Source organism: Mustela erminea, chromosome 10 (genome assembly GCF_009829155.1).
Source record: "Mustela erminea isolate mMusErm1 chromosome 10, mMusErm1.Pri, whole genome shotgun sequence".
NCBI classification, from domain to species: Eukaryota; Metazoa; Chordata; class Mammalia; order Carnivora; family Mustelidae; genus Mustela; species Mustela erminea.
The window spans coordinates 36,838,710-36,864,207 of NC_045623.1; the positions used below are offsets into that span (position 1 = coordinate 36,838,710).

General features: G+C 37.5%; 1 protein-coding gene across 2 annotated transcripts in view; it reads left to right on the forward strand.

The window, feature by feature from the left end:
* Positions 1-25,498, forward strand: part of SELENOF (selenoprotein F) — a 59,355-nt gene that overhangs the window by 2,940 nt on the left and 30,917 nt on the right. For both annotated transcript variants that reach the window (XM_032303717.1, XM_032303716.1), the window contains exon 2: positions 3,408-3,575. In XM_032303717.1, the coding sequence (XP_032159608.1) occupies positions 3,408-3,575 (168 nt within the window). The remainder of the gene's footprint in view (positions 1-3,407; positions 3,576-25,498) is intronic.

Below are 25,498 nucleotides of genomic sequence, written 5' to 3' on the forward strand. Positions count from 1 at the left end.
GTGTGTTTGTATCCCTCCACTCCCCCTGCTCCTATGCCAAGAATATAGCTAAAGGGAATACAGAGACCTTATTTTAGTGTTTTTTTTTTCATATTGTGCCTCATATGTATTTGTTCACTAAAATCCCTCAGAGCAGGGCACCTGGGTGGCTCAGTTGGTTAAGCGTCTTGATTTCAATTCAGGTCATGATTTCAGGGTTGTGAGATAGAGCCCCACGTCGGGCTTGTGCTGGGCATCGAGCCTACTTGAGATTCTCTGGCCACCCCATCTCTGCCTCTCCTCTCCCCCAAAAAACAAAGCCTTGAGTCTGTAAAACTAATAGTAGAAGAGCTAGAAAGAAGTAATTCACTCATGAAACTCAAGTAAACCTTGTATCTCCACTACACTTCTCCTGTATTCCATGTCTAATAATTAAAACATAAGTAGTGTTTTGTATTTCTTAAGAGGGTTTTTAAGAGTACTAGAAAGTGAATAATGCAAACATCTGTCAGGAACCCACTGTGTCCTGGGTAGAAAACTAGATGCTTCATTCACTTTTTCTCCTTTAATCCTCAAAACTGCTAGATAAATCACAATTATTCCTATTCAGAATTTCAGAAGTAAGATTGCTGTGTGCTAGCATTTGAATCAAGATGTCATCAGACTCCAAAAACACATTTTGCATATTTATGCCACCTGTCCATAGTGCGCAGTAAATGCCATAATAACACCAATAATATGACTGCATGATCATTCACTTGAAATTTTTGTTTTGTAAAATGTGCTTTGGCAATAAAAATTTCTTATATTTGTTAACAAGTTCATGGTTTCAAAGTGATTTCACTTTTATTGCCTTTGTTAGTTACCATGGTTGAAAAACAAATCACCATAAACTTTATTGGTATAAAACAATTATTTTGCTTTTAGATTCTGTGGGTCTGCAATTCAGACAAGTTACAGCAGGGTGAGTTATGTGTTCCATGGCATCTCTGATGAAAGGTCTGAAATATGAAGTTCTTTATTCATACGTCTAATTAATGATGGTTGTCAGCTGGGGGCTTCAGTTGCTCTCTACATGGGACTCTCCATGTTGTCCCTCTGATTTAGGTTACCTTACAGCATGGTGGCTAAGTTCCAAAGTTGAGTATTCTGGGAGAGGCAAAGACACAGTGTGTAGGAGTACTGACCACGCAGAAGCTGTTTCCTTTTTTATGACCTACCCTCAAAAACCACAGAGTATTCCTTCTTTTGTACTCTGTTGGTCAGAATCCGTCACAAGCCCCTGCCCAGATTCAAGGGAAGGGAAAATAAACTTCTCAGTAGAAGAGTGCCAGTCACATTGTAAGAACACCATGTGGGGTGATGTATATATATTGGTGTGGCCATCTGTGGAAAATACAAATTAAACTGTGAAATAGGTCAAGCATACCACTTTACTAATCAAGAAATTACTCAAAGTACTAGTACAGAAGCATGTGTCTTCAGTACCTCCCACAGGGCTGCGATCTATTTTGAATATTACATACATTCCACATTATTACTGAGGTAAAATGAAAGATGTATAAGGTATCAAACTAGGGTATTGACTGGTTGGCACAAGACCAATGGGATAATCAAAATTTTGGGAGAGTATGCCAGAACTCCTTGGTTTTTTACATTGCCAAATGCCCTTGGGTTTTTATCTACCTTGTTCATCCTGAAGAAGGTTTGACAAACTGTGGGCCAAGTCCAGCTGGCCCTATTTATGTGACGTTTTATTGGAAGACACCCAGTCCCTTACTTTTGTCTGTGCTGCTTTTGTGCTTTGTACCTGAGTTGAGTATTTGCAACAGAACTGAGGATTTGGGGGCTGGGGGGGTGGAGGGTGGGGTGAGCCTGGTGGTGGATATTATGGAGAGCATGTATTGCATGGAGCACTGGGTGTGGTGCATAAACAATGAATTTTGGAATACTGAAAAAAAAAAATTTCAAAAACAAAAAACCATTTAGCCACCAAAGCCTAGCATAGTTACTATCTGGCCCTCTACATAAAGTTTGCATACGTTGATCTAAACGATCAGCCAATTCCATGCAAACAATCTGAAATTCCCCCTACTTGAGGCTGTAGTTTTCACCAGTTCATTTGTTCAGCACGCATGAGAATTAGCACAGGTGCTTTAAAAACAGAGTAATAATAGTTTAATGCTTGGCGTCAAAAGAGTTCGCAGTACTAGGGAATCAAACAACTCTACATTTACATAGTAGTGTCATGAGTGATGCTGTCTTAGAACTGTGCACAAATTTATTTCTCTAAAAGCACTATGGCTAAAAATTAGGATCTGACTCTCCGCCCGCACTGCCCCAGAGGGCTTACTGAAGACTGATACTGATCAGGTTCTTGGAAGTAAGTTGAAATTAAGAAGGTGAAAAGGAGCCTTAGATGCAGGAAAAGTATGAGCAAATGTATGAATAGGAATTTTATTCTTCCAGCAATTCATTATAGTTGAAAAGTAGAATGGGATTGGAGAAGTAAATAAAGGTAGGACTGGCAATGACCTTTTAAGCCACTGAGGCAAGAGATGATTTGAAAGCTCTTTAAGAAACAGAATTGTCAAGGCTTGTTAATTAATTGTTTATAAGAATGGCAGAAAATATAGAATCTAGGATGGCTGGCCTGGGCAACTAGATGGTCCGGGAAAATAGCGCCATTTTACTAAGTTATTAAGTACATTGGGAGGAATAGATTTAAGCAGAAAAGATAAGTTTCAGTGTCAGAGATCTTGAATTTGCTATGCCAATGGAACATATAATATAAATGAGGTCAGTTAGACTGTTGGCTTTGGAAGTTTGACACTCAAGTAAAAGACTCAGGAGTTCTCAGTAAGTGGGTATTTGAAGCCTTGGGGAAGATGCAGTCATCTATAGAAAATATGTAAAGCAAAAAGAGAGCCAGAAATAGAAATGGGAAACAGCAGCACTTAAGAAGGAGAACAGGCAATGGGAAGAACAGCTGGAGCCTTTTGAATACCTTTGTATTTAGTGATTTTTGGCAAGTTTGGTTGAGTGGTAGGGTCGGAAGCTAGACTATAGTAACAATTTAGAGATGACAGAACGTGGGGAGAGCAGTTAAAACCGTAAGGCTTGAATGGGCTGAAGAATTGAGTTTTACCAATTAAATTAAATCCCTGTGGAAGTGCAGAAGATAAGCTCCAAACCACAGGTAGAGGGATTGACCTTAAATGAAGGTATACTGTGTTCACTGAGATATGCATGACAGAATGGATAAGGGAAGAGAAACAGATATTTTTGAAAGCCTGCTTTTGCTGATTGTTCTGATTGGTTGCATAAGTCATTTCATTCATCTTACCTCAATCTGTTTGATGTAAGAATTATTGTTTTCCAATATAAATATAGAATAATGTTTTATTTCTCATTTTGTTTATTTTCAGGTGTCTGCCTTCGGGGCAGAGTTTTCATCAGAGGCTTGCAGAGAGTTGGGCTTCTCCAGCAACTTGCTCTGCAGCTCTTGTGATCTTCTTGGACAGTTTAACCTGCTTCAGTTGGATCCTGACTGTAGAGGATGCTGTCAGGAAGAAGCACAATTTGAAACTAAAAAGGTATTTTCTAGTATCTCTCTTCCATTAGTTGGTGTGGTTAAGATATGGTGAAATGTTAAATTGCCTAATCAACTTAAATATAAAATCCCTAGCTTTTACATTTTGTAGTTTTAGAAAGTCAACTGATTTCTTTCTGGGCCACTAGACCAATTAAAGCAACTAGGTAGGAAAAGTTAGGGTTTATATACCAGGACCCCATTCTACCATGGTTTAGCAGAGAGGTTACAAAATTACTATAGCATGCTTGCATCCTTCTGGCCACATGAAGATGCTTCCATTCATTTGTAATAAGAACTCAGTCTTACAGTGAAATTTGAGATGAAAGTATAGCACCTACAGTGCCTGGGTGGTTCAGTAGGGTAAGCGTCTGCCTTCAGCTCAGGTCATGGATCCCAGGGGTCCTGGGATCAAGCACTGCATCAGGCTCCCTGCTCATGAGGGAGTCTACTTCTCCCTATGCCCCCCACCCCTCTTGTGCTTTCTCTCTCATGCGTGCATGTTCTCCCTCTCTCTCTCTCTCTGCCAGATAAATAAATAACATCTTTTTTTTTTTTTTAAAGATTTTATTTATTTATTTTACAGAGAGAAATCACAAGTAGATGGAGAGGCAGGCAGAGAGAGAGAGAGAGAGAGGAAAGCAGGCTCCCTGCTGAGCAGAGAGCCCGATGCGGGGCTCGATCCCAGGACCCTGAGATCATGACCTGAGCCGAAGGCAGCGGCTTAACCCACTGAGCCACCCAGGCGCCCCAATAAATAACATCTTTTAAAAAAAAAAAAAAAGGAAAGTATAGCACCTACTACCTGGCACATAATTCTAGGTGATAAATAAACTTTTATCTAGTTAACAAAGAATATGGTCTGTTAACTTACATGGCTGTTACTAATATTAATAGACAGCTAATCTCATCTTTAACACATGAAAACAGCTAAGGATAGGTAGTTCTGACTGTCCAATAAAATCTACCATTTTGTCCCATTGTTCAAATTAATAGTTAACTTACTCAGTTCTTAAATTTTTTCATAAAAGCCTCTATACTTTTTAAAATGAAGAAGTAGCCTGAAAAGATCATTTATATAAGCCAGATAAAATTGAATCAGTGAATCCCCTGTGTCTGGAATGAGAAAAAGAGTTAGCATCTCTGTTAGGTTTCCTTTTCACATTCTCTTTCACTTGTACATACTGAATTCTGTTTCAAGGTGTTAACAGTTTGTAAAGCTTTCTGTAATTGTATTCTTGCTAGGTAGTAAAGGTTTATTTATAACACCAAGTATCGTTTTACCGTTCTAAAAAAGTAAGCAGGGGCGTCTGGGTGACTCATTGGGTTAAAGCCTCTGCCTTCGGCTCAGGTCATGGTCCCAGGGTCCTGGGATCGAGCCCCGAATTGGGCTCTCTGCTCAGTGGGGAGCCTGATTCCTCCTCTCACTCATTGCCTGCCTCTGCCTACTTGTGATCCCTGTCTGTCAAATAAATAAATAAAATCTTTAAAAAAAAAAAAAAAAGAAGAAGAAGCAAACCTTTAAAAGTGTTAATATTTAACCAAAATTTAATATTCAGTTCCTCAGTTATGAACCTGAAATTCCTCCTGTCCCAGGATGGCTCCTAAGTCTTCCGTGTTTTTTCGTTTTCTTGGTTCACATATACTGTTGATACATTTTCACATTTAGAAGATTTTTAGGGGTGGCTGGGTGGCTCAGTCGGTTAAGCGTCTGCCTTTGACTCAGGTCATAATCCTGGGGTCTTGGGATCAAGCCCTGCATTGGGCTCCCAACTCAGTGGGGAGCCTGCTTCCCCCTCTCCCAGTCCCCCTGCTTGTGCTCCTCACTCGCACTCTGTCAAAGAAATAAATCTTTAAAAAAAAAATTTCTATGTATATGAATTAGTTTTCATTGCATGTAAGGTTATCTAAACAAGTTTTTAAAAACTTGATTTTAAATAGATTTAAGATGTATGACTTAACTAATTTAGTAAGACCCTTCCCTCTTGATTTATTTATTTATTTATTTAGAGATATTCATGTGGGACAAATTGCCAGAGGAATCTGTATGTCATCTTCTAATCATAATGCTGTTATTCTATGGTCCATACTACTTAATCAACAATGATTATTTCCTGAGACACCAAACTTAGAAGAATTTAATAACAAGGGGTGTTTTATAATAATAAACAGTGTTTATCACACTCCTTGTCTTATAATTAGGCTAAATTGAGACGCTCTCTCCTTTAAGTGGTATCAAATACTCCTAAATTATAAACCAGGTGCATATAAAAGCTTTTTGTTTTTACTTCCTACCCTTTCTCAGTAATCCTTCATAGCATACCATTTTTATGTTATGCTTTTAATACAACCAATCTTAAATCACATGCTTCTCAAATTATATTCCCGTTCACTTTTAATTATTAATTGAGCTCTGTGTGGTATCCTCGGCACTTACAGCTCAGCAATAATCATCAGCAAATACTCTACCAGTTAATATATGCCTAACTAATTAGAAGCTGAAGTAATTGTAAGTACAAGTGAGCCTGTATCCTAACATAACTTTTATGCTGTATCCATTGTTTTTTCTTTACACCTTTCCCCTCATCTCTACAATGTGCTTACTTCTCATTAAGCATTTGCTAGCATAGTGTTGTATAAAATCAGTAAATGGTAGAACCAAAACATGTCAGAAACCCTTAGAAATATTGCTGGGCATACAGAGTATGGCATGTTGGACAAGCCTCCATTTAGATGCAAACCACATTCAAGTATAAAAGTGAGACTTGATTTAATGTGTGTAGCACTGCTGTCTAGACTACTAGTACATGAGCATATGTAACATATGCAATATTTTTGTCTATCTCAACCCTGACTTAAGGCTTAATTTTGAAATTATAGTTTAATTTAGTCTTCGTTTAATAAAAGTAAAAATCTGCATAGATTAGTACCTTACATTAAAAACATTAAAAGCACTTAAACATATCTCGGTGTGTATGTGTCTGTGTAAATCATTGTAAATACAAATTCTTTAGAAGAGAAAATTACTTTATATACAGGAATGTTTTAGCAATTTATATATAATTAAGAAGTATGGGGCACCTGGGTGGCTCAGTGGGTTAAACCTCTGCCTTCAGCTCAGGTCATGATCTCAGGGTCCTGGGATCGAGCCCTGCATCAGGCTCTCTGCTCAGCAGGGAGCCTGCTTCCTCCCCTCTCTCTCTGCTTGCCTCTCTGCCTACTTGTGATCTCTCTTCTGTGAAATAAATAAATAAAATCTTAAAAAAAAAAAAAAAAGAAGTGTAACCAGTATCATTCACTTTGGTTCTTAGTGATATGGTTTATAAGCTTTTCCAGAGATGAGGCTAATCATTTTTAGTAATGCTTACTCACTTAACACGCTGAAGTTAGTCTTTGATAGCCAGAAGCTTAAAATTTGCTTTAAAAAAAAAAATCTTAAGGGTGCCTGGGTGGCTCAGTGGGTTAAGGCCTCTGCCTTCGGCTCGGGTCGTGATCCCAGGGTCCTGGGATCGAGTCCCGCATCGGGCTCTCTGCTCAGCAGCGAGCCTGCTTACCCCTCCCCTCTCTCTCTACCTGCCTCTCTGCCTCCTCGTGATCTCTGTCTGTCAAATAAATAAATAAAATCTTTAAAAAAAAAATTAAATTAAATTTAAAAATCTTAAGAGCAGAAAATGTCTTTTAAATCTCTTATTCCGTAAATATGTACTCCATTATTTTTATTGGGTCTCCTTCTCTCCTACCCATTCTGTTCATATAGGACCTACTAGTAAGCATCACAAATACTAGCTAGAATGAGAATTTTTGATAAGTTAATTTACTACTTCATAACTATGTATCTAGATACCATTTATATACATTAGGATATTGGCTTAAATGTAAAGAGCGTACTGATTTGTAATTGGAAGGAAAAAGGTAAGTTAATGAAAAAAAATATTTGACTTTAAATATTTAAATCTTGGTGCTACTTTTATACAGTTAGTATTTTATATATATAGCATGAGTAACTTCAGCTTATATATAAAATCTTAAGATGGAAAGGAAGGGAACATTTTTTTTCCACTACTGACTGACTTTTTCCTTGTGGTGGGACAACTTAGTAACTTCCAGTTCCCAAATGTTGTATCTTTCAGCTTTTCCCATGAGAAAAGGATTAATTCTTTCTCATTGATATTTTTGAATTATTTTAGGCAGGGATTGTTACTAGCTCAGGTTAGATCACTAACCAGTTGTTGGCCAAGATAGAGAATAATACAAGGCCCATTGGCTGCCACAGCAGCTATGTGGAATATTGCACTGGCGTACAGAGAGATGAAGCACTGAAGAGCAGATACTAGGTAAGCAATCCCATAGATACGTGTTACTCTCCCCTCCTACCCATACCCTACTGTGACTAGAGTAAATAGCTACTATTTGATCTGTCTTTTTAAAGATTTAGCTCAAGTGTCTACCCTTTTGGGAAGGTTTCCCTAATTTCAGCTCCCTTACCTCTCTTTTACCATAGGACTCCCAGGTTATGTTATCTACACGTCTGTATTCTCAAAGCACTGAAAAGACCTTGATATGCACTTACCTTCACCATATTGTATCTATTATTTTGCTTTTTTTTTCTCATTCCATAAAATTACACTCTTTGAAGTCTAGGATGGTGTCTTTCTGAATCCCTGGCCTTTGCATATAGTATTTCGTAAGTTTTTGTCCTTGAGTGAGGCTGTTTTTACTAAGAATAAGTTGGAAACAGTGATTTTTTTTTTTCCATTAAGCACTTACCAAGTGCTTTTTATATACCAGGCACCAACCTAGGCATTGCTGATATAAAAATTGAAGGGCATCGGGCACCTGGGTGGCTCAATCGGCTAAGCATCCAACTCTTGATTTTATCTCAGGTCATGATCTAGGTCTTGAGATCAAGTCCTGAATCGGGTTCCACGCTCATTCCAGAGTTGGCTTGAGATTTTCTCTCTCCCTCTCTCCCTGCTCAATCAATCAATAAATCTATCTTAAACAAAACAAAACAAAACAAAAAAACTGAAGGGCAGTCTCTACCCTCAAGGAGCTTACAGTCAGTCTGGTGGGGAGATAGACTGGTAAGCAGGCAAGTAAGGCTAGAGGGATAGGTGTGGTGTGCTAGGAGTAAAGAAAACAAAACAAAGCCTAGGAGAGGTAAGATCTAGGTTGAGAATTGATAGAAAATGCACCCAGGTGAGTAGAAGAAACGGGAGTCGAAATGGCATCTCTGGATACGGGAGATAGACCAAGAGTGCAAAGTGGCAAGGGAAATACAAGCAGGAACCAGGACATCGTGAATCTTACAAGCTATGCTAAGAGCTCTGGACTTTCTCTTGAGGGAATGGGAACCAGGGGAAGTTTGTAGGCCAGAGAGTAACTTGATCAACTACTGGTAGACATAGAAAAGGTAATTAAAAAATATGTATGTATATGTGTCCATATATTTCACTTATGCTGAATATAAAAAGATTTGTCTTTTTGTTGGCAGTTACTGATGAATAACACTTGTTATAACTGTTCATCTAACTGTCGATCTCTGATTTGAATATTTTATTTATAAAGATACTGCAAGCATCCCAAATCTAAAAAGAGACATTAATTAATTTTTTAACACAGATTTTGAGATCGAGGTCTGACTGCTATAACCTTAATAGGTATTTTTTCAAACAGTACACCACTATCAGATTAAAAGTTTCCTGGAATTTTCCTGAGGAGAAGCATAAATCAAATTTTTTTCTATTAAGAATTTTTTTAACTTCTGTTATCTGAAATTTATAAGATTATAGTATTTCAATAGATGGGTGTTTTTCTCATCTTTTTATAATCTTAGCAGTTCTGTGTATTTGAACTTGATTAAGGCAACTTGTGCTTTTTTCCTCTCATTCATTTAAGGTTTTCATATCTTAATGATTTCAACTTCTTCTGGATATAGTTATTATAGGATTTTTGTATTTTTCCTTCATTGTTTGCCCCTATTTCCTTAGATGGCACCTGTTCTCTTTAAGACCTTAGTTCATCAAGATCCTTATAGTCCCACTGCTTCCCTTTTTCTTTTGAAATATTTTAATTTATTATTTAATTAAATAATTAACAGTTATTTAGTTGGTTTTCAGTACTTCTGTTCTTTTGCATTTACACCTACCTTATCTGTGAGTTATCTTCCTGAAGATGGCTAGTGATGAAACCAGCATACCTTCGGAGAGAAAAAAAATTGAGTTAGCTGAATTAGTCAAAAATACGAACCCAAAAGCAAGTGATTTCAGCTTCATTTGTTGTTTATTAATTGTTGATTGTGTAAGGAGAGAATTTAGAGTAGTGGTTAGGAGCACAGGCTCTGGAACCAAACTAGGTTCAGAAAGTCTTGGGGCTCCTGAGTGGTTCAGATGGTTAAGAGGCTTCCTTTGGCTCAGGTCATAGTCCTGGTATTTAGCCCCACGTCAGGCTCCAGGCTCAGTCAGGACTCTGCTTCTCCCTCTGCCTCTCTGCCCCTTGCTCATGTGCTTGCTTGCTCTCTTTCAAATGAATAAATAAAATCTTTTTTAAAAAAATAGTCTTTACTCAGCTGACAATCTTGGACAAATTACTTGATCACTCTGTGTCTTTTTCCTTACTTATAAATTGGAGATAATAATAGTTAACATCTCATAGGGTGGTTATGAGGATTAAACGAGTTAATGTGTATACACTGCTTAGAATAGTTCCTGGCGTATAATAAATCCTAGGTGAGTAGTTGGGGCTGGTAGTAGTATCTGACTTACTGATTAAAAACGAAAAATTTAGAGGACCCAAGAATAGCATAATAATAATAATTGCTGGTGGCAAAGTGGATTTTAAAAAAATAGGTAAGAGATACAACATGAACTATTATACTCCCCAGTCTTAAAAATTTGGAACAAAATTCTCTGTTACTCCACTTTTGAGCTGTTCTTTTGAATCAAGAACAAGAAGAAATATGGTAACAGAATTAGTAGTATGAAACTTTTTCACCATTCACAACTACTTGTTTATGTGGAACAAAATGCAGAAATAAATTATGCCAGACATAACCCTGATTTCAAATGTTTTAGTCCTGCTGATTAACATATTTTAAAGAAAAATACTACAAAAATGAATTTTTAAAATATGTAGCATTCTGATCAGTTTAAAATGCATATGAAAATTGCATTTGGAGAGAAAGGATTTTACTTAAAAAAAAAAACAATTTCAAAACCAGGGCACTTGGGTGGCTCATCGGTTAAGCATCTGACTCTTGATTTTGGCTCAGGTCATGATCTCAGGGTCAGGAGACTGAGTCCCTCATTGAACTCATGCTGGGCATGGAGCCTGTTTAAAATTCTTTCTCCCTCTGCCCTTCCCACCCACTCCCACTCACATGTCCCCTCTCTCTCTCAAAAAAATTGATAAAGTGGAGTTCTGTCTTACGACAAACCTATTCCAGAAATTGAATGAGACCCTTTTTTTAAAGTCAGTTTAGGGGGTGCTTGGGTTGCTCAGTTGTTTAAGCATCTGCCTTCGGCTCAGGTCATGATCCCAGGACCCTGGGATCAAGCGCTTTATAGGGCTCTGTGCTCAATAGGGAGCCTGCTTCTCCCTCTGTCTCTGCTGCTCCCCCTACTTGTGCTTGTTCATGCGGTCTCTCTCTCTCTCTGTCAAATTAAATAAAATCCTTTTAAAAAATAAAATAAATTTATAAAGTAAGTTTAGAATAAAATATATTACTGGTTTTCAAAGTTTCAGATGACACATCAGTTTAATGCTATGATATTCTTTGAAAGCAGAAATAGCAAAGTAAATCAAATTATATTTGTAATATAGAAATGATCACTTTGTAAAAAAAGCAAGTTATCAAACTAATTGCAGTTATTTTCCTACTAACATACCTCTGCTGCTTATCTTTGTAAACTAATACATGGTAACAGATTTCAAAGGTTAAGAAAAATTTGGAGGAGAAAAGCTTTAAAGTGACTTTTAAAATTTCTTTTATTTGAATTTTGGAACATCTTGGTCTCATTTACAGGATACAAGTAGAAGCCTAGACTACAGATCACCAAATTATACCATTACTGGTTCTGGAAAATAGCTCAACAGCTCAGACATTTGATAGAGTGCTTTTATTTTCACTTAAAAATATACTAAGATAATATTAAAAAGTAAAAAATATTTATCTTTGGTAATGATTGTATTACACTAAATTTGAATGAGTGGACCTAAATAGTGCATAAAATAATTTTAAGACTATAGTTAGATCCCTTCCACTTCCCACTCCATTACTTGACTGGAATTAGACTAATGCTAATTGGTCCACTTTGTATAGCATATAGTAGCATTCCCGTTTTCTTCCTTCACATTTACGTCCATTCCTAGCAAGCCAGAGACAGTAGAGAGGAAATATTAATATAGGTTTAGTTTATTAGAAGTTTATCCCCTTTTTCCTGTTTATTGAAATTTTGAAAGAGTTTAGTTATTATCTTAGCTACTAATTTTGTGACTTTGAGTTAGCAAATTACTTTGGTATCTTCATTTTTGTTAAGTAATTACTTGGCTCACCTTTGAGTGTTTATCGTACCTTGGTTATATGCTAAAGTATCTAACCTACATTATTTAATCCTTACAACAACTATAATGTAATACTACTATCCCTGTTTAACAGAAGAGGAAACTAGGGTGTTATCTATCCAAAGTTACCTAAGCAATTAGGTGCCATAACCTGGCTTCATCTCAAGTCTTTTTTTTTTTTTTTTTTTTTTTAAAGATTTTATTTATTTATTTGACATAGAGAGATCACAGTAGGCAGAGAGGCAGGCAGAGAGAGAGAGGAGGAAGCAGGCTCCCTGCTGAGCAGAGAGCCCGATGCGGGACTCGATCCCAGGACCCTGAGATCATGACCTGAGCCGAAGGCAGCGGCTTAACCCACTGAGCCACCCAGGCGCCCCTCAAGTCTTTTTGACTCCAGATTCCCAAGTTTTTATTTTTACTTCATTTTTTTTTGAAGATTTTATTTATTTGAAATAGAACATGAGTGGGTGGGATGGGCAGAAGGAGAGGAAGAAGCAGGCCCCCATACTGAGCAGGGAGCTTAAAGCAGGACTCCGTTCCAGCACGCTGGGATCATGACCTGAGCCAAAGGCAGACTCATAACCAATTGCCACCCAGGCACTCTAGAGTCTCAAGTTTTTACCTCTATTCTGTCTCTCATCTTGAAAATGTGAATACCTATTTCACAGGCTTACTGGAAGAAAATGAATGAGTTAAATATAAAATACCAGACTGGCTTTTCGAAGGTTTCTTTTGCATTTCTAGCTAACACAATTCCATCACTAGTTTTTATTTTAAATTACTTAATCTTTATTTTTCAGTATACAATAGACATTAATGACTCCCATTACTTGGTGTTTTTGAGGATATATTAACAAATTTGGCTTATTTAAGGCCCAGACATTTTTAAATAAGTCACATAGTATTTCATAATTCAGGTAAAAGAACATCAAAACATTTAGTTCTATTCAATTTACATGGAAAATCTGTAGCCAGTTTCAGAGTAATTTAGAAGACAGCTTAAGCAACATTATTCAAGAAAGTGGCATGTGTTAAGCTTTAACCTATCTGCTATGGGTAGAGATGCTACTGGTGTGTGAAACATATAGAAGGATGAAATGGAGGTTAAGCCAACTGTGCGTGAAATTGTAGTCACTAAAGAAATTTCACAGTTGCTTAAAATAGCTTCATTTTTGTACTATGTCTGTAGCATCAATACATGAACTGATTTCTTCAAAGGAAACAAATATAAATCTTAAACAGATTATTCTAATTATAATATAAAAACATTAGTCACTAAGGAGCTTTTTTAAAAGATGTGAATAATGTTTGGCAGCAGTTCTAATTTACTGAAAGAATTGCTAAGGCTTGCATACCAACACAAATATTTACTTCGTAATAGCCACTAACATTTGTTACTAGATGAAGGGTGCTGTTGCAAGTCCGTTATCTGAATTAATTTATATAATCTTCACAACTCTGCAATAAGTACCATTATTATCCCCATTTTCTAATTGAGTCTCAGACATAGAGATCTTACCTAAAGTCATCAGATAGTAAATGGTTATAAATATATGTATCATATTTATGTAACAAAAGTTTTAAACATTTTGTATAATTATTTAATTGAACTAAAATATTTAATTTTTAGTATTTTAGTATTTTTAGTAATTTTTTAGTAATTTTTTAATTATTTTTAATATTTTAGTATTTCTTAGCATTTCATCTGTCTTTAATTTTAAAAAATCAGTTTTTTGGTATGTATAAATTAGGATCAGGAGTCTAAGCATATTAAAACATTTTAATCACATTTGCAGATTACAATATTTTAAAAGGAAATAAATCATTAAAGTAATTCATGTTCTGTTACCAGGCTGCCTTACAATTGTATTTCCTAGACATACCTATCTCAGAGTCAAAATAAACTTTATTTATACACTAAATATTTCTTCTTGGGGCACCTAGGTGGCTCAGTCATCTAAGCAGTTGCCTTCGGCTCAGGTCATGATTGCAGGGTCCTGGGATCGAGCCGTGCATCAGGCTCTCTGCTGAGCGGAGAGCCTGCTTCTCCCTCTCCCTCTGCTCGCTGCTCTGCCTACTTGTGCTCTTTATCTCTCTGTTCAATAAATAATAAAAAAAAAGTCCTTTAAAAAATAATAAAAAATAAATATTTCTTCTTGGTGTAGGCTTGGAGAATGTCAAAGTAAGACAGTAGTCACTGTCCTCAAGGGGTCAAGTAGAAGAAATAGGCATGGAAGTAGAATGCAGTTGGCAGGATATTTTATTAGGCTAAAACATAATATCCAGTATTAGGAAGGTGCCCATTTAAAGAGTTAGAAATAAAATAAATATAAGTTGGAAAGAGGACAAGGTCTATATATTCTCTTAAAGTTGATGTATTCAGAACTATAGATATAACCACATTAATCACTATAAAAGTGACCAACAGAAGAACTAAAAATAGTTAAAAAGTTACTGAGTGCAGGTGGGGGGCAGAGGAAAAGTTTTACTTCTGTACCCTTCTGTATAGTTTCTTTGTTATTTCCAGATGCGTTGGTTTCTTTAAAGAATGAAGCAAGAAGTATGGTGTAAATAAAGTATACTCAGGTGCCATGATAGCACACAGAAGGAAGGGCATACTACCTTTTGACAGTTGAGGTAAATACCACCACTTGCTTATCCAGAAGTTGCTGTTTATGCTAACTTGGAAAATTATTAGGAGAAAGTCCTCTCTGGCAAAAGGAAACTTTACTGAAAAGGCAAAGTCATGAAAAAGATGGCCGCCTTAGATAAATCAAATAGCTTGGTTATGATGATAGATGATGCTGGTTAGGAAGAGTAGTGCCTGTATGTCTTGAAAAGAAGTTTGGACTCTGTCCTGTAGGCAGGGGACAAAATTAAAAGATTATAAACAACTGGCATCAGATTTGTATTTCAATGAATTTTGTCATCAGTATGAAGGATAGTTGGTAGGACAGAGGGGAATACTGTTGCCAGAAAAATAACCTACATTGCCGTTTTCCAGAGGCAAGATAAAGGGCTTAAGCCAACATATTGGTAGTAAAAATGGAGAAGGGACAGATCTGAAAAGATTTAGGCAATAAAACCTTCAGGATCTATCGATTAACTGGGTTGGAAGGGTGAGTGAAGATGCCTTGAGAAACTGGTAGCCTCAATGAAAGAAGGCTACAGTAGACTTCAACTAGTTACAAGGTAGCCCCTTAGTGCAATGGTTGGGGATGGGAGAAGGGGCAGTAAGGAGGATAACTTTTCATAAAAGCATACCCCATAGGTAGAAACTGTGTTTTCTGTTTTCCTTTTGAAGAAAAGTGTTAAAAGCTCATCTGGGTACTGTAATGAGTTCTAAACTTGATAGTGTGCTTGTCAAAAAGTGGGCAAAAAATCAAAATGTTTGCAATAGCCTAGTGTCTTTTGTTCTACTTTCATATTGGCACTCTTAGTATTTAAGATATTTAGGCTTTAGGGTTATTATAATTTTATTTTTGTATCTTAGTATATATGAGGTGATTACCTTTAGTTTTAATAGAGAGCAACCATAATGTAATTTGTGCCAGTTGTTTTGTTCAGATATTTGCAGCCTTGCTTAAAGATGATCATAATTGCCCATTTTTGTGACAAATAATGATGTTCAATATTGGTATGGTAATAACACTAAGCAATTGAATTCTCTTTTAAAAAGCAGCCTTTGCTGCTATATAATAGCATCCCTGTGGTATTTTGGGAGACTATTGAATATTTGGGTGTTGAACTGTACTTTTGTCTGGATCTCAGTTCTTCAAATTAAGAGGAAAATGGGCTGTATTTTTCAAACATTTAGGAGCAGAAAGACAATGAAATCTTTATTAAGTACTACTTTGCCATTTTCTAAAATATTTTTACCAAGGGGCTAGTTGGTTTTATTTTAAAACTACTAACTAGGGGCGCCTGGGTGACTCAGTCGTTAAGTGTCTGCCTTCGGCTCAGGACGTGATCCCAGGGTCCTAGAATCGAGCCCCACATTAGGCTCCCTGCTCAATGGGAAGCCTCCTTCTCCTCTCCCACTCCCCCTCCTTGTGCTCTCTCTTATGTGTCTCTCTCTGTCAAATAAATAAGTAAAATTTTAAAAAACAAACAAACAAAAAAACTATTTACTAAGGTATTTAAGCTGAGGGGGGCACCTAGGTGGCTCAGTCAGTTCAGCCTCTGCCTTCATGTCAGGGCTCTGGGGTCAAGTCCCACATTAGATCTTTGCTCAGGAGGGAGCCTGCTTTTCCCTCTCCCTTTACCTGCCACTGTGCTTCCTTGGGATGTCTCTCTTTCTCTCTCTTTCTCTGTAAAATTAATAGAAAAAAATCTTTAGGAAAAAAAAAGATACTCAAGCTCAGGATTGTTTTTACCAATTCTGTGGATATTTTGACCTCAGGAAATGTGGTGGTGTTGTGTCTGGTTATTTCTTTTCATTCTATTATATTTCCTAAATATCAGTAGAATTAAATACATTGTTCCCAGGTGATGACCCTGGATTATTCATACCAGTAACTATTAATAGGAAAGGGGGTGTATCTATGGGTGTGTTTGTTTTCAGGTGAAAGTCTAATCATTATAGTCCTAATTCTTGATTATGAAGGTCTCTTTGTTTTAGGTATGTGAACAAATTCTGTTATTCATCACAATACTGGAAGAAACTTTGTTCTGTTTTCCCTCAGATTTTTTTTTTAAAGATTTTATTTATTTATTTGACAGAGAGAGAGATCACAAGTAGGCAGAGAGAAGCAGAGAGAGGAAGGGAAGCGGGCTTCCTGCCTAGCAGAGAGCCTGATGTGGGGCTCGATCTCAGGACCCTGGGATTATGACCTGAGCTGAAGGCAGAGGCTTTAACCCACTGAGCCACCCAGGCACCCCTGTTTTCCCTCAGATTTTGTAGTTAGAATAGTGTAATTTAATTTAGAATGTAGTGATGTAAAAAAAATTTTTTTTATTTCTTGGTTTTTGTTTCTTTTTGTTGTACTTTAATACATTTTCAATGAGCTTTTCAATGGAACAGTAATTGTATCTTAGTGAAAGATTCCCCCAGTGTTCTCTTACTTTCTCACAACTAAATTAAATTAAGGTAGATGTTTCCTTGCTTGTTGTGTAGCTTTCTCAATCTTAAGGCAGAAACTAAAGATACAAAAATAAATATCATTTTATAGTGTAGTAGAATAAGCTTTATCCTTAGCTTCCTTAGATATAGTCATTGCTTTTTTTTTCAGAGTTCATTAGAAAGTACCTAAAAATACTATAATCTCAAGGATATAATATTAGAGAATTATATTTACCAGCTTCATTTGCTAAAATAGTAAAGTTGAACTCATTTCCCTAATCCTCCATGTTCATTCATTGTGCCTTTGCAAGAATGCCATTAGTCAAACTGTGTGGAGGTGTCAGCAGATAAACCAGTTACCTGCTGCTTCAGTGACTGGAAGTGAAATCTTGACAAAAGCTTTACTACTAGGGGTGCGTGGGTGCTCTTCAGGTTCTATGTATTTGAGTTCATTTCAACTTTTCTCTTTTGGTTGAGTTTTGATTTCAGAGCATTGTGGTTTGAAAATATGCAGGGAATGATCCCGGTCTTTTGGTACTGGTTGAGACCTGATCTGTGACCCAGGATATGAACTATTCTGGAGAGTGGTTCATGTGCACTAGAGAAAAATGTGTATTCTGTTGCTTTGGGATGGAATGTTCTGAATATAACTGTGATGTCCATCTGGAACAATGTGTCATTTAAAGCCTTTATTTCTTTGTTGATCTTTTGCTTAGTTGATCTGTCCAGTTGGGGGGGTTGTTAAAGTTTCCTACTATTACTGTATTATTGTCCATGTGTTTTTTTTATTTTGTTATTAACAGGTTTATATAATTGGCTGCTCCCATGTTAGGGGCATAGGTTTTTAAAATTGTTAGATCTTCTTGTTGGACAGATCCTTTAAGTGTGATAGTGTCCTTCCTCATCTCTTATTATAGTCTTTGGCTTAAAATCTACTTAATCTGATACAAGGATTGCTACCCCAGCCTTCTTTTGATGTCCGTAGGCATGGTAAATAGTTTTCCAACCCCTCACTTTAAATCTGGAGGTGTCATTGGGTCTAAAATGAGTTTCTTGCAGACAGCATATCGAAGGGTTTTGTTTTTTTATCCATTCTGATACCCCGTGTCTTTTGGTTGAGGCATTTAGCCCATTTACATTCAGGGTAACTATTGAATGATACGAATTTAGTGCCACTGTATTGCCTGTAAGCTGTTACTGTATATTGTCTCTGTTCTTTTTGGTCTATGTTACTTTTAGGCTCTCTCTTTGCTTAGAGGATCCCTTTCAATATTTCCTGTAGGGCTATTTGGTCTTTGCAAATTCTTTTAACTTTTGTTTGTCCTGGAAGCTTTTTATCTCTCCTTCTATTTTCAATGACAGCCTAGCTGGATATAGTACTCTTGGCTGCATATTTTTCTAACTTAGTGCTTTGAATATATCATGCCAGATCTTTCTGGCCTGCCAGGTCTCTGTGGATAGGTCTACTGCCAGTCAGATATTTCTGCTGTTGTATGTTACAGATCTCTTGTGCCAAGCTGCTTTCAGGATTTTCTCTTTGTCACTAAGTCTTTTAAGTTTTACTATTAGATGATTGATTCTATTGATTTTATTTACTATTAGATGATTGATTACTATTGATTCTGAGGGGGGTTCTCTGTCCCTCCTGGATTCGCTCTGCCATATTAGGACAATTCTCTAGTATAATTTGCTCCAATATACCTTTTGCCCCTCTCCTTTCTTTATTCTTCTTCTGGGATCCCAATTATTCTAATATTGCTTCGTCTTATGGTATTACTTATCTCTCAAATTCTCCCCTCACGGTCGTGTAGTTGTTTGTCTCTCTTTTGCTTGGCTTCTTTATTCTCCGTCATTTGGTCTTCTATGTCACTAATTCTCTCTTCTGTCTCATTTATCCTAGCAGTAAGAGCCTCCATTTTTTATTATATGTCATTATACGTCATTAATAGCTTTTTTTTATTTCAACTTGGTTAGATTTTAGTTTTTTTATTTCTCCAGAAAGAGATTGTCTAGTATCTTCTATACTCTTTTCAAGCCCAGCTAGCACCTTGGTAATCGTCATTCTGACTAGTTCTGACATCTTACTAATGTCCATATTGATTAGATCCCTAGCCATTGGTACGGCCTCTTGTTCTTTTTTTGTGGTGAATTTTTCCTTCTTGTCATTTTATCCAGATAAGAATAGATAAATGAAAGAATATAGTAAAAGAGTAGCAACGACCCCAGAAAAATATACACTAACCAAAAGGGAAGATGCCCGAAACCAGGCAGAGAAGAAAGAAGGGAGAAATTTACACACACATACACACATATATATATTATGTTAGACCGGTGGGTGAATAGAGCCACACACTTGATTTTGGGCGTACTTTGGTCTGTTAGAAGAAACTGCCTCCCAAAATTTTAAAGAAAGAAAAACTTAAATATATACAAAAATAAGGGTAAACATGATGAAGGGATGGAATATCATTGTAAAGGTGAAAATTAAAAAAGATTCTTAAAAAGGAATTGATAAGAAGTTGGTTGAATAAAGGAAAAAAAAAAGGAAAGAATGTGATCAGGCTAGAAACTAGAAGAAAACCATGTGCTTGATTTAGGGTATATATTGATCTGTTAGAAAAAATCTGTATCCCAAAATTTTAAAGAAAGTAAAACGTATATGTATAGAAAAAATAAGGTTAAATACAATGAAGGGATAGAATATGACTATAAAAATGAAAATTTAAAAATATTTTTAAAAAGATATTGATAAGATACTTTTAAAACGTTAAAATAGGAAAGAGGAAAAAATTTTTTAAATAGAGTAAGAAAAAAATTTTTTAATTTAACTTTAAAAGACAAAAGAATCATGGGGAGAAAAGCCATGAATTCTGTGTGCTATACTCCCATAGCTCTGAAGTTTTGATTGGTTTCTCATTGATTGGTGAATTTGGTCTTGGCTGGATGTTCTTGCTGATCTTCTGGGGGAGGGGTCTGTTAAAGTGATTCCGAAATGTTTTTGCCCAAGGTGGAATTAGACCGCCCTCGCTAGGGACCAGGCTAAGTAATATGCTCGGGTTCGCTCTTGGGAGCTTTTATTCCCTGAAAGCTTTCCATACGCCTTTGGAGAACAGGAATGAAAATGGTGGCCCTCCCAATCTCCAACCCCATAGGAGCCAAGAGTCAGGGCCCCACTCCTCAGGGCACCCTCAGAAAAGCAGTCAGTCCCTCCCATCTCCCTGGTCTCTGGCCGCACTCCATGCTCACCTGGCCTGTGACCAAGAGTTTCTGTCTCTGGCACGGCCCTGTTTGGAGTCTCCAAACCCAGTAGATTTCTGCAGCGGGCTCCCCCACCACTCTTCCAGAGGTAGAAGGAGGCCAAACTGCCACTTGTGGAGTCCCTGCTCAAAGAGCAGTGGCCCAACTTTGCCTTGGATCACGGTTTAAGGTAGACCCCAAGCTGAGAGCCCCCTCCTCAGCTCCGTCTGTGTAGTCGGCTTCCCCGCTCTGATACCTGGGAACTCTGACACACTCAGACACCCCTGGTCTTTCTGTGACCCTGTGGTCCTGAGATAACACTGTCCCCGTGGAGACTCCACCCCCTCCTTAGCCTCTAGGGTGACTTCCCTCAGTGGAGCAGACTTTTAAAAGTTTAGATTTGGGGGCACCTGGGTGGCTCAGTGGATTAAGCTTCTGCCTTTGGCTCAGGTCATGATCTCAGGGTCCTGGGATTGAACCCTGCATCAGGCTGGCTGCTCAGTGGGGAGCCCGCTTCCCCTCCCCTCTTTCTCTGCCTGCCTCTCTGCCTACTTGTGATATCTCTCTGTCAAATAAATAAATCAAATCTTTAAAAAAAAAAAAAAAAGTTTCAGTTTTGTGTTCTGCTGCTCTACTGCTTGGTGGGAGCTGGCCTCTCCTTTCACAGTCTGTCTTCCTGAATATTGCCTCAGATTCACTTCTCCAAAAGTCCTACCTTCCAGAAAGTGGTTGATTTTCTGTTCCTAGAATTGCTGCTCTTCTCTTCGATCTCCTGTAGAGTTTGTAAGTGTTCAGAATGGTTTGATAAGTATCTAGCTGAACTCCTAGGACCCTATGATAATTAGGTCTCTTATTCTGCCATCTTGCTCCTCCCCCAAGTATTAATTCTTTAAATGTTTGGTAGAATACATCTGTAAAGCCATCTGGTCCTGGACTTGTTCAATGGGAATTTTTTGAATACTGATTCAGTTTCATGACTAGTAATTGGGCTGTTCAAATTTTGTATTTCTTACTGATTCAGTTTTGAAAGATTATAGATTTCTAGAAATTTATCCATTTCTTGATTGTCCAATTTGTTATACAATTTTTCATAATAATCTTCTATAAACCTTTGTATGTCTATGGTCTTATTTCTCCTTCATTTCTGATTTTGAGAAACCTCTCTCTCTCTCTCTCTTTTTGGGTGAGTCTGGCTAAATACTTATTATCCACTTTGTTCATCTGTTCTAAGAACCAGCTCCTGGTGTCAGTGATCTGTCCTATTATATTTTTAGTCTCCATGTTTTTATTTCTGCTCTAATCTGTATTATTTCTTCCTTCCTACTGACTTTGGGCTTTGTTTCTTCTTTTTCTGTCTCCTTTAGGTTTAAGGTTAGGTTGTTTGAGATTTTTCTTGTTTCTTGAGGTAGGCCTATATTGCTGTAGTCTTTGCTCTTATAACAATTTTTGCCATATCCCCCAAATTTTGGATCGTGTTTTCATTTGTCGCCATGTATCTTTTGATATCTTTGATTTCTCAGTAGACCCATTCATAGTTTAGTAGCATGTTATTTAGCCTCCGTGTATTTGTGTTCTTTCCATATCTTTTCTTGAGTGTTTTTCATACAGTTGTGGTCAGAAAAGGTGCATGATATGATTTCAGTCTTTTTGTTTGTGGCCTAACATGATCTTTTGGGGGAGAATGTTCCACATGCACTTGGCTCCTGGATGGCTCCATTGTTGGTTAAGCATCTGACTCTTGATTTTGGCCCAGGTAGTGATCTTGAGGTTGTGGGGATCAACCCCACATATTATTGTTCAGCTCTTGTTACAGACTCTGCTTGGAATTCCCTCTCCTTCTCCCTCTGTCCCTCCTCATTGTACATGCGCTCTCTCTCAAATAAAATCTTTAAAAAAAAGGATTCCTATTTGGATGGAATGTTCTGAATACATCTGTTAGGCCCATGTGGTCTAATGTGTCATTTGTAGCAACTGTTTGCTTGTTGATTTTCTCTCTGGATGATCTATACATTGATGTAAGTGGGGTGCTAAAGTTCCTTTCTATTACTGTGTTACTGTAAACTTCTTTATGTTAAACTTCTGTTATGTTAAACTTCTATTAATAATTGCTTTATGGACTTGGGTGCTCCTATATTGGGTACATAGATACTTGAAATTTTTATACCCTCTTGTTGGAAATAACAAGTGTTGGTAAGTATATGAAGAAATGTTGGTGGAAATACAAATTGATATAGCCACCACGGAAAACAGTATGACGTTTCCCCCCAAACTTTATTTTAAGATTTTATTTATTTATTTGACAGAAAGACAGCAAGAGGAGTACAGCAAGATCGGGAGAGGGAGAAGTAGGCTCACCGCCAATCAGGGAGTCTGATGCAGGGCTCGATACCGGGACCCTGGGATCATGACCTGACCTGAAGGCAGAGGCTTTAACCCACTGAGCCATCCAGACACCCCTCTCCCCAAACTTTAAAAATAAAATTACTATATGATCCAGTAATTCCACTACTGGTTATTTACCCAAAGAAAATGAAAATGCTGGGCGCCTGGGTGGCTCAGTGGGTTAAGCCGCTGCCTTCGGCTCAGGTCATGGTCTCAGGGTCCTGGGATCGAGTCCCACATCGGGCTCTCTGCTCAGCAGGGAGCCTGCTTCTCTCTCTCTCTCTCTCTCTGCCTGCCTCTCCATCTACTTGTGATCTCTCTCTCTGTCAAATAAATAAATAAATAAAATCTTAAAAAAAAAAAAAAAGAAAATGAAAATGCTGACTTAAAGAGAGTTATGCACCCCATGTTTATTGTAGCATTATCTACAATAGCTCAGATATGAAAGCAACCCAAGTTGCTTCATCAATAGATGAATGGATAAAGATGTGTATGTATACACACGCATGCACAAGTGCACACACACATACAGTGGAATATTACTCAACCATAAAAAATGAAATCTTGCCTCTTGCTACAACATAGATGGATTTAGAGAATATAATATTAAGTGGAGTAAGTTAGAGAAAGACAAGTACTCTATTATTTCATTCATGGAATTTAAGAAAATGAACAACAACAACAAAAAGACTCAAATACAGAGAATAAACTGGTGGCTGTCAGAGGGTGGAGGTGGGTAGCGGGGATGGCTGAAATAAAGGGGATTAAAAGTACACACTTAGGGCACCTGGGTTGCTCAATGGGTTAAGCCGCTGCCTTCAGCTCAGGTCATAACCTCAGGGTCCTGGGATCGAGTCCTGCATCGGGCTCTCTGCTCAGCAGGGAGCCTGCTTCCCTCTCTCTCTGCCTGCCTCTCTGTCTACTTGTGATCTCTCTCTGTCAAATAAATAAATAAAATCTTAAAAAAAAAAAAAAAGTACACACTTATCTTGATGAGCACTGAGTCATGTATAGAACTGAATCACTATATTGTACACCTGAAACTGATGTAACACTATGTTAATTATACTTCAGTTTTAAACACCAGTTTAAATGAGGTGGAAATTAGGGGATTCAAAAGTCATGTTACTAATAAGGCAGATTAGTTACAGAGCTGAAGTAGTTTGATATTTTTGCTTCTCATCAGGATAATTGTTTAGGAAGACCTATTAATCATAACTTATATAGGGAAATAGGTATGGACTCCCAAGGGAAAAATGCAGCTTTGCATGTCATGTTTATATTTTTCTAAAGGTATCCATGTATTTTCATTTAAGTTATTTGGGTTATTATAAGATAATGGAATAAGTACCTCCTAGAGTCTAGAGATAGATTGTAGAAATGAGCTTCTTGAGGCCTACAAAAAAGAGGCCTACCAACTTGGTATTTTAAAAATTAGCTTGTTCTGTAAAAGTTACATCACTTTTTTTATTTCTCTTCCATTGGGTAGCTATCCACAAATGTTGAAGGTCAGCATTTTTTCTATGCCAGTGATGTTACTTTAAAAAGTCCGAATGCTAAGGGGGAAAGTCAAGGAATTACAAGTTTAACCTTTTTAAATCCTTTAACCCTTTATGCCCTAGAGAATTCCTATTATAAGTTACATATTACCTGAATTTGTGTAATGCCAAAGATGCTTATGATTATGTCACTGAAAATTTATCAGAATTTGTAGTAAAATTACTTACTCAACATGAAAAACCAGTGTTTTTCTATGAACACCACAAATTCATAAGTGAAATGCCAACTGTCATCACAAATTAATACCTTTAGGGGAACCTGGGTGACTTAGTCAGTTGAGCATCTGCCTTCAGCTCGGGTCATGATCCCAGAGTCCTGGGGTTGAGCCCCATGTTGGGCTCTCTGGTTGGGCTCTGCTCAGCAGGGAGCTTTTCCCTCTCCCTCTGCCTGTTGCTCCCCCTGCTTGTGCACACTTGCTTACTCTCTTTCTGTCAAATAGATAAATAAAATCATTTTTAAAAATTAACTAATTCTGGGACGCCTGGGTGGCTCAGTTGGTTAAGCAGCTGCCTTCGGCTCAGGTCATGATCCCAGGGTCCTGGGATTGAGTCCCACATCGGGCTCCTTGCTCGGCAGGGAGCCTGCTTCTCCCTCTGCCTCTGCCTGCCTCTGTCTGCCTGTGCTCGCTCGCGCTCTCTCCCTCTGTCTCTGAAAAATAAATAAAATCTTTAAAAAAAAAATTAACTAATTCTTTTAGAATTTGTTATTAATAAGGTTAGGCAGCTCTAAGATAAATTTTCTTTTTATTTACCCTACACTGAAACTAAGTACAATGAACTCTACAAGTATGTCAAAGGAACTTGAAATATTTTTAAAGTTATGTAACAAAAAAAGAGGTGTTCAGGGGCGCCTGGGTGGCTCAGTGGGTTAAAGCCTCTGCTTTCGGCTCAGGTCGTGATCCCAGGGTCCTGGGATCAAGCCCCACATCGGGCTCTCCGCTCAGCAGGGAGCCTGCTTCCTCCTCTCTCTGGGCCTGCTTCTCTGCCTGCTTGTGATCTCCGTCTGTCAAATAAATAAATAAAATCTTTAAAAAAACAAAAAGAAGGTATTTAATTCTGTTAAATGAGTAATTCTCTCCAACACACATACAGTGAGAAGCTTTGTGTCTAGTTCTGGGGATAGTT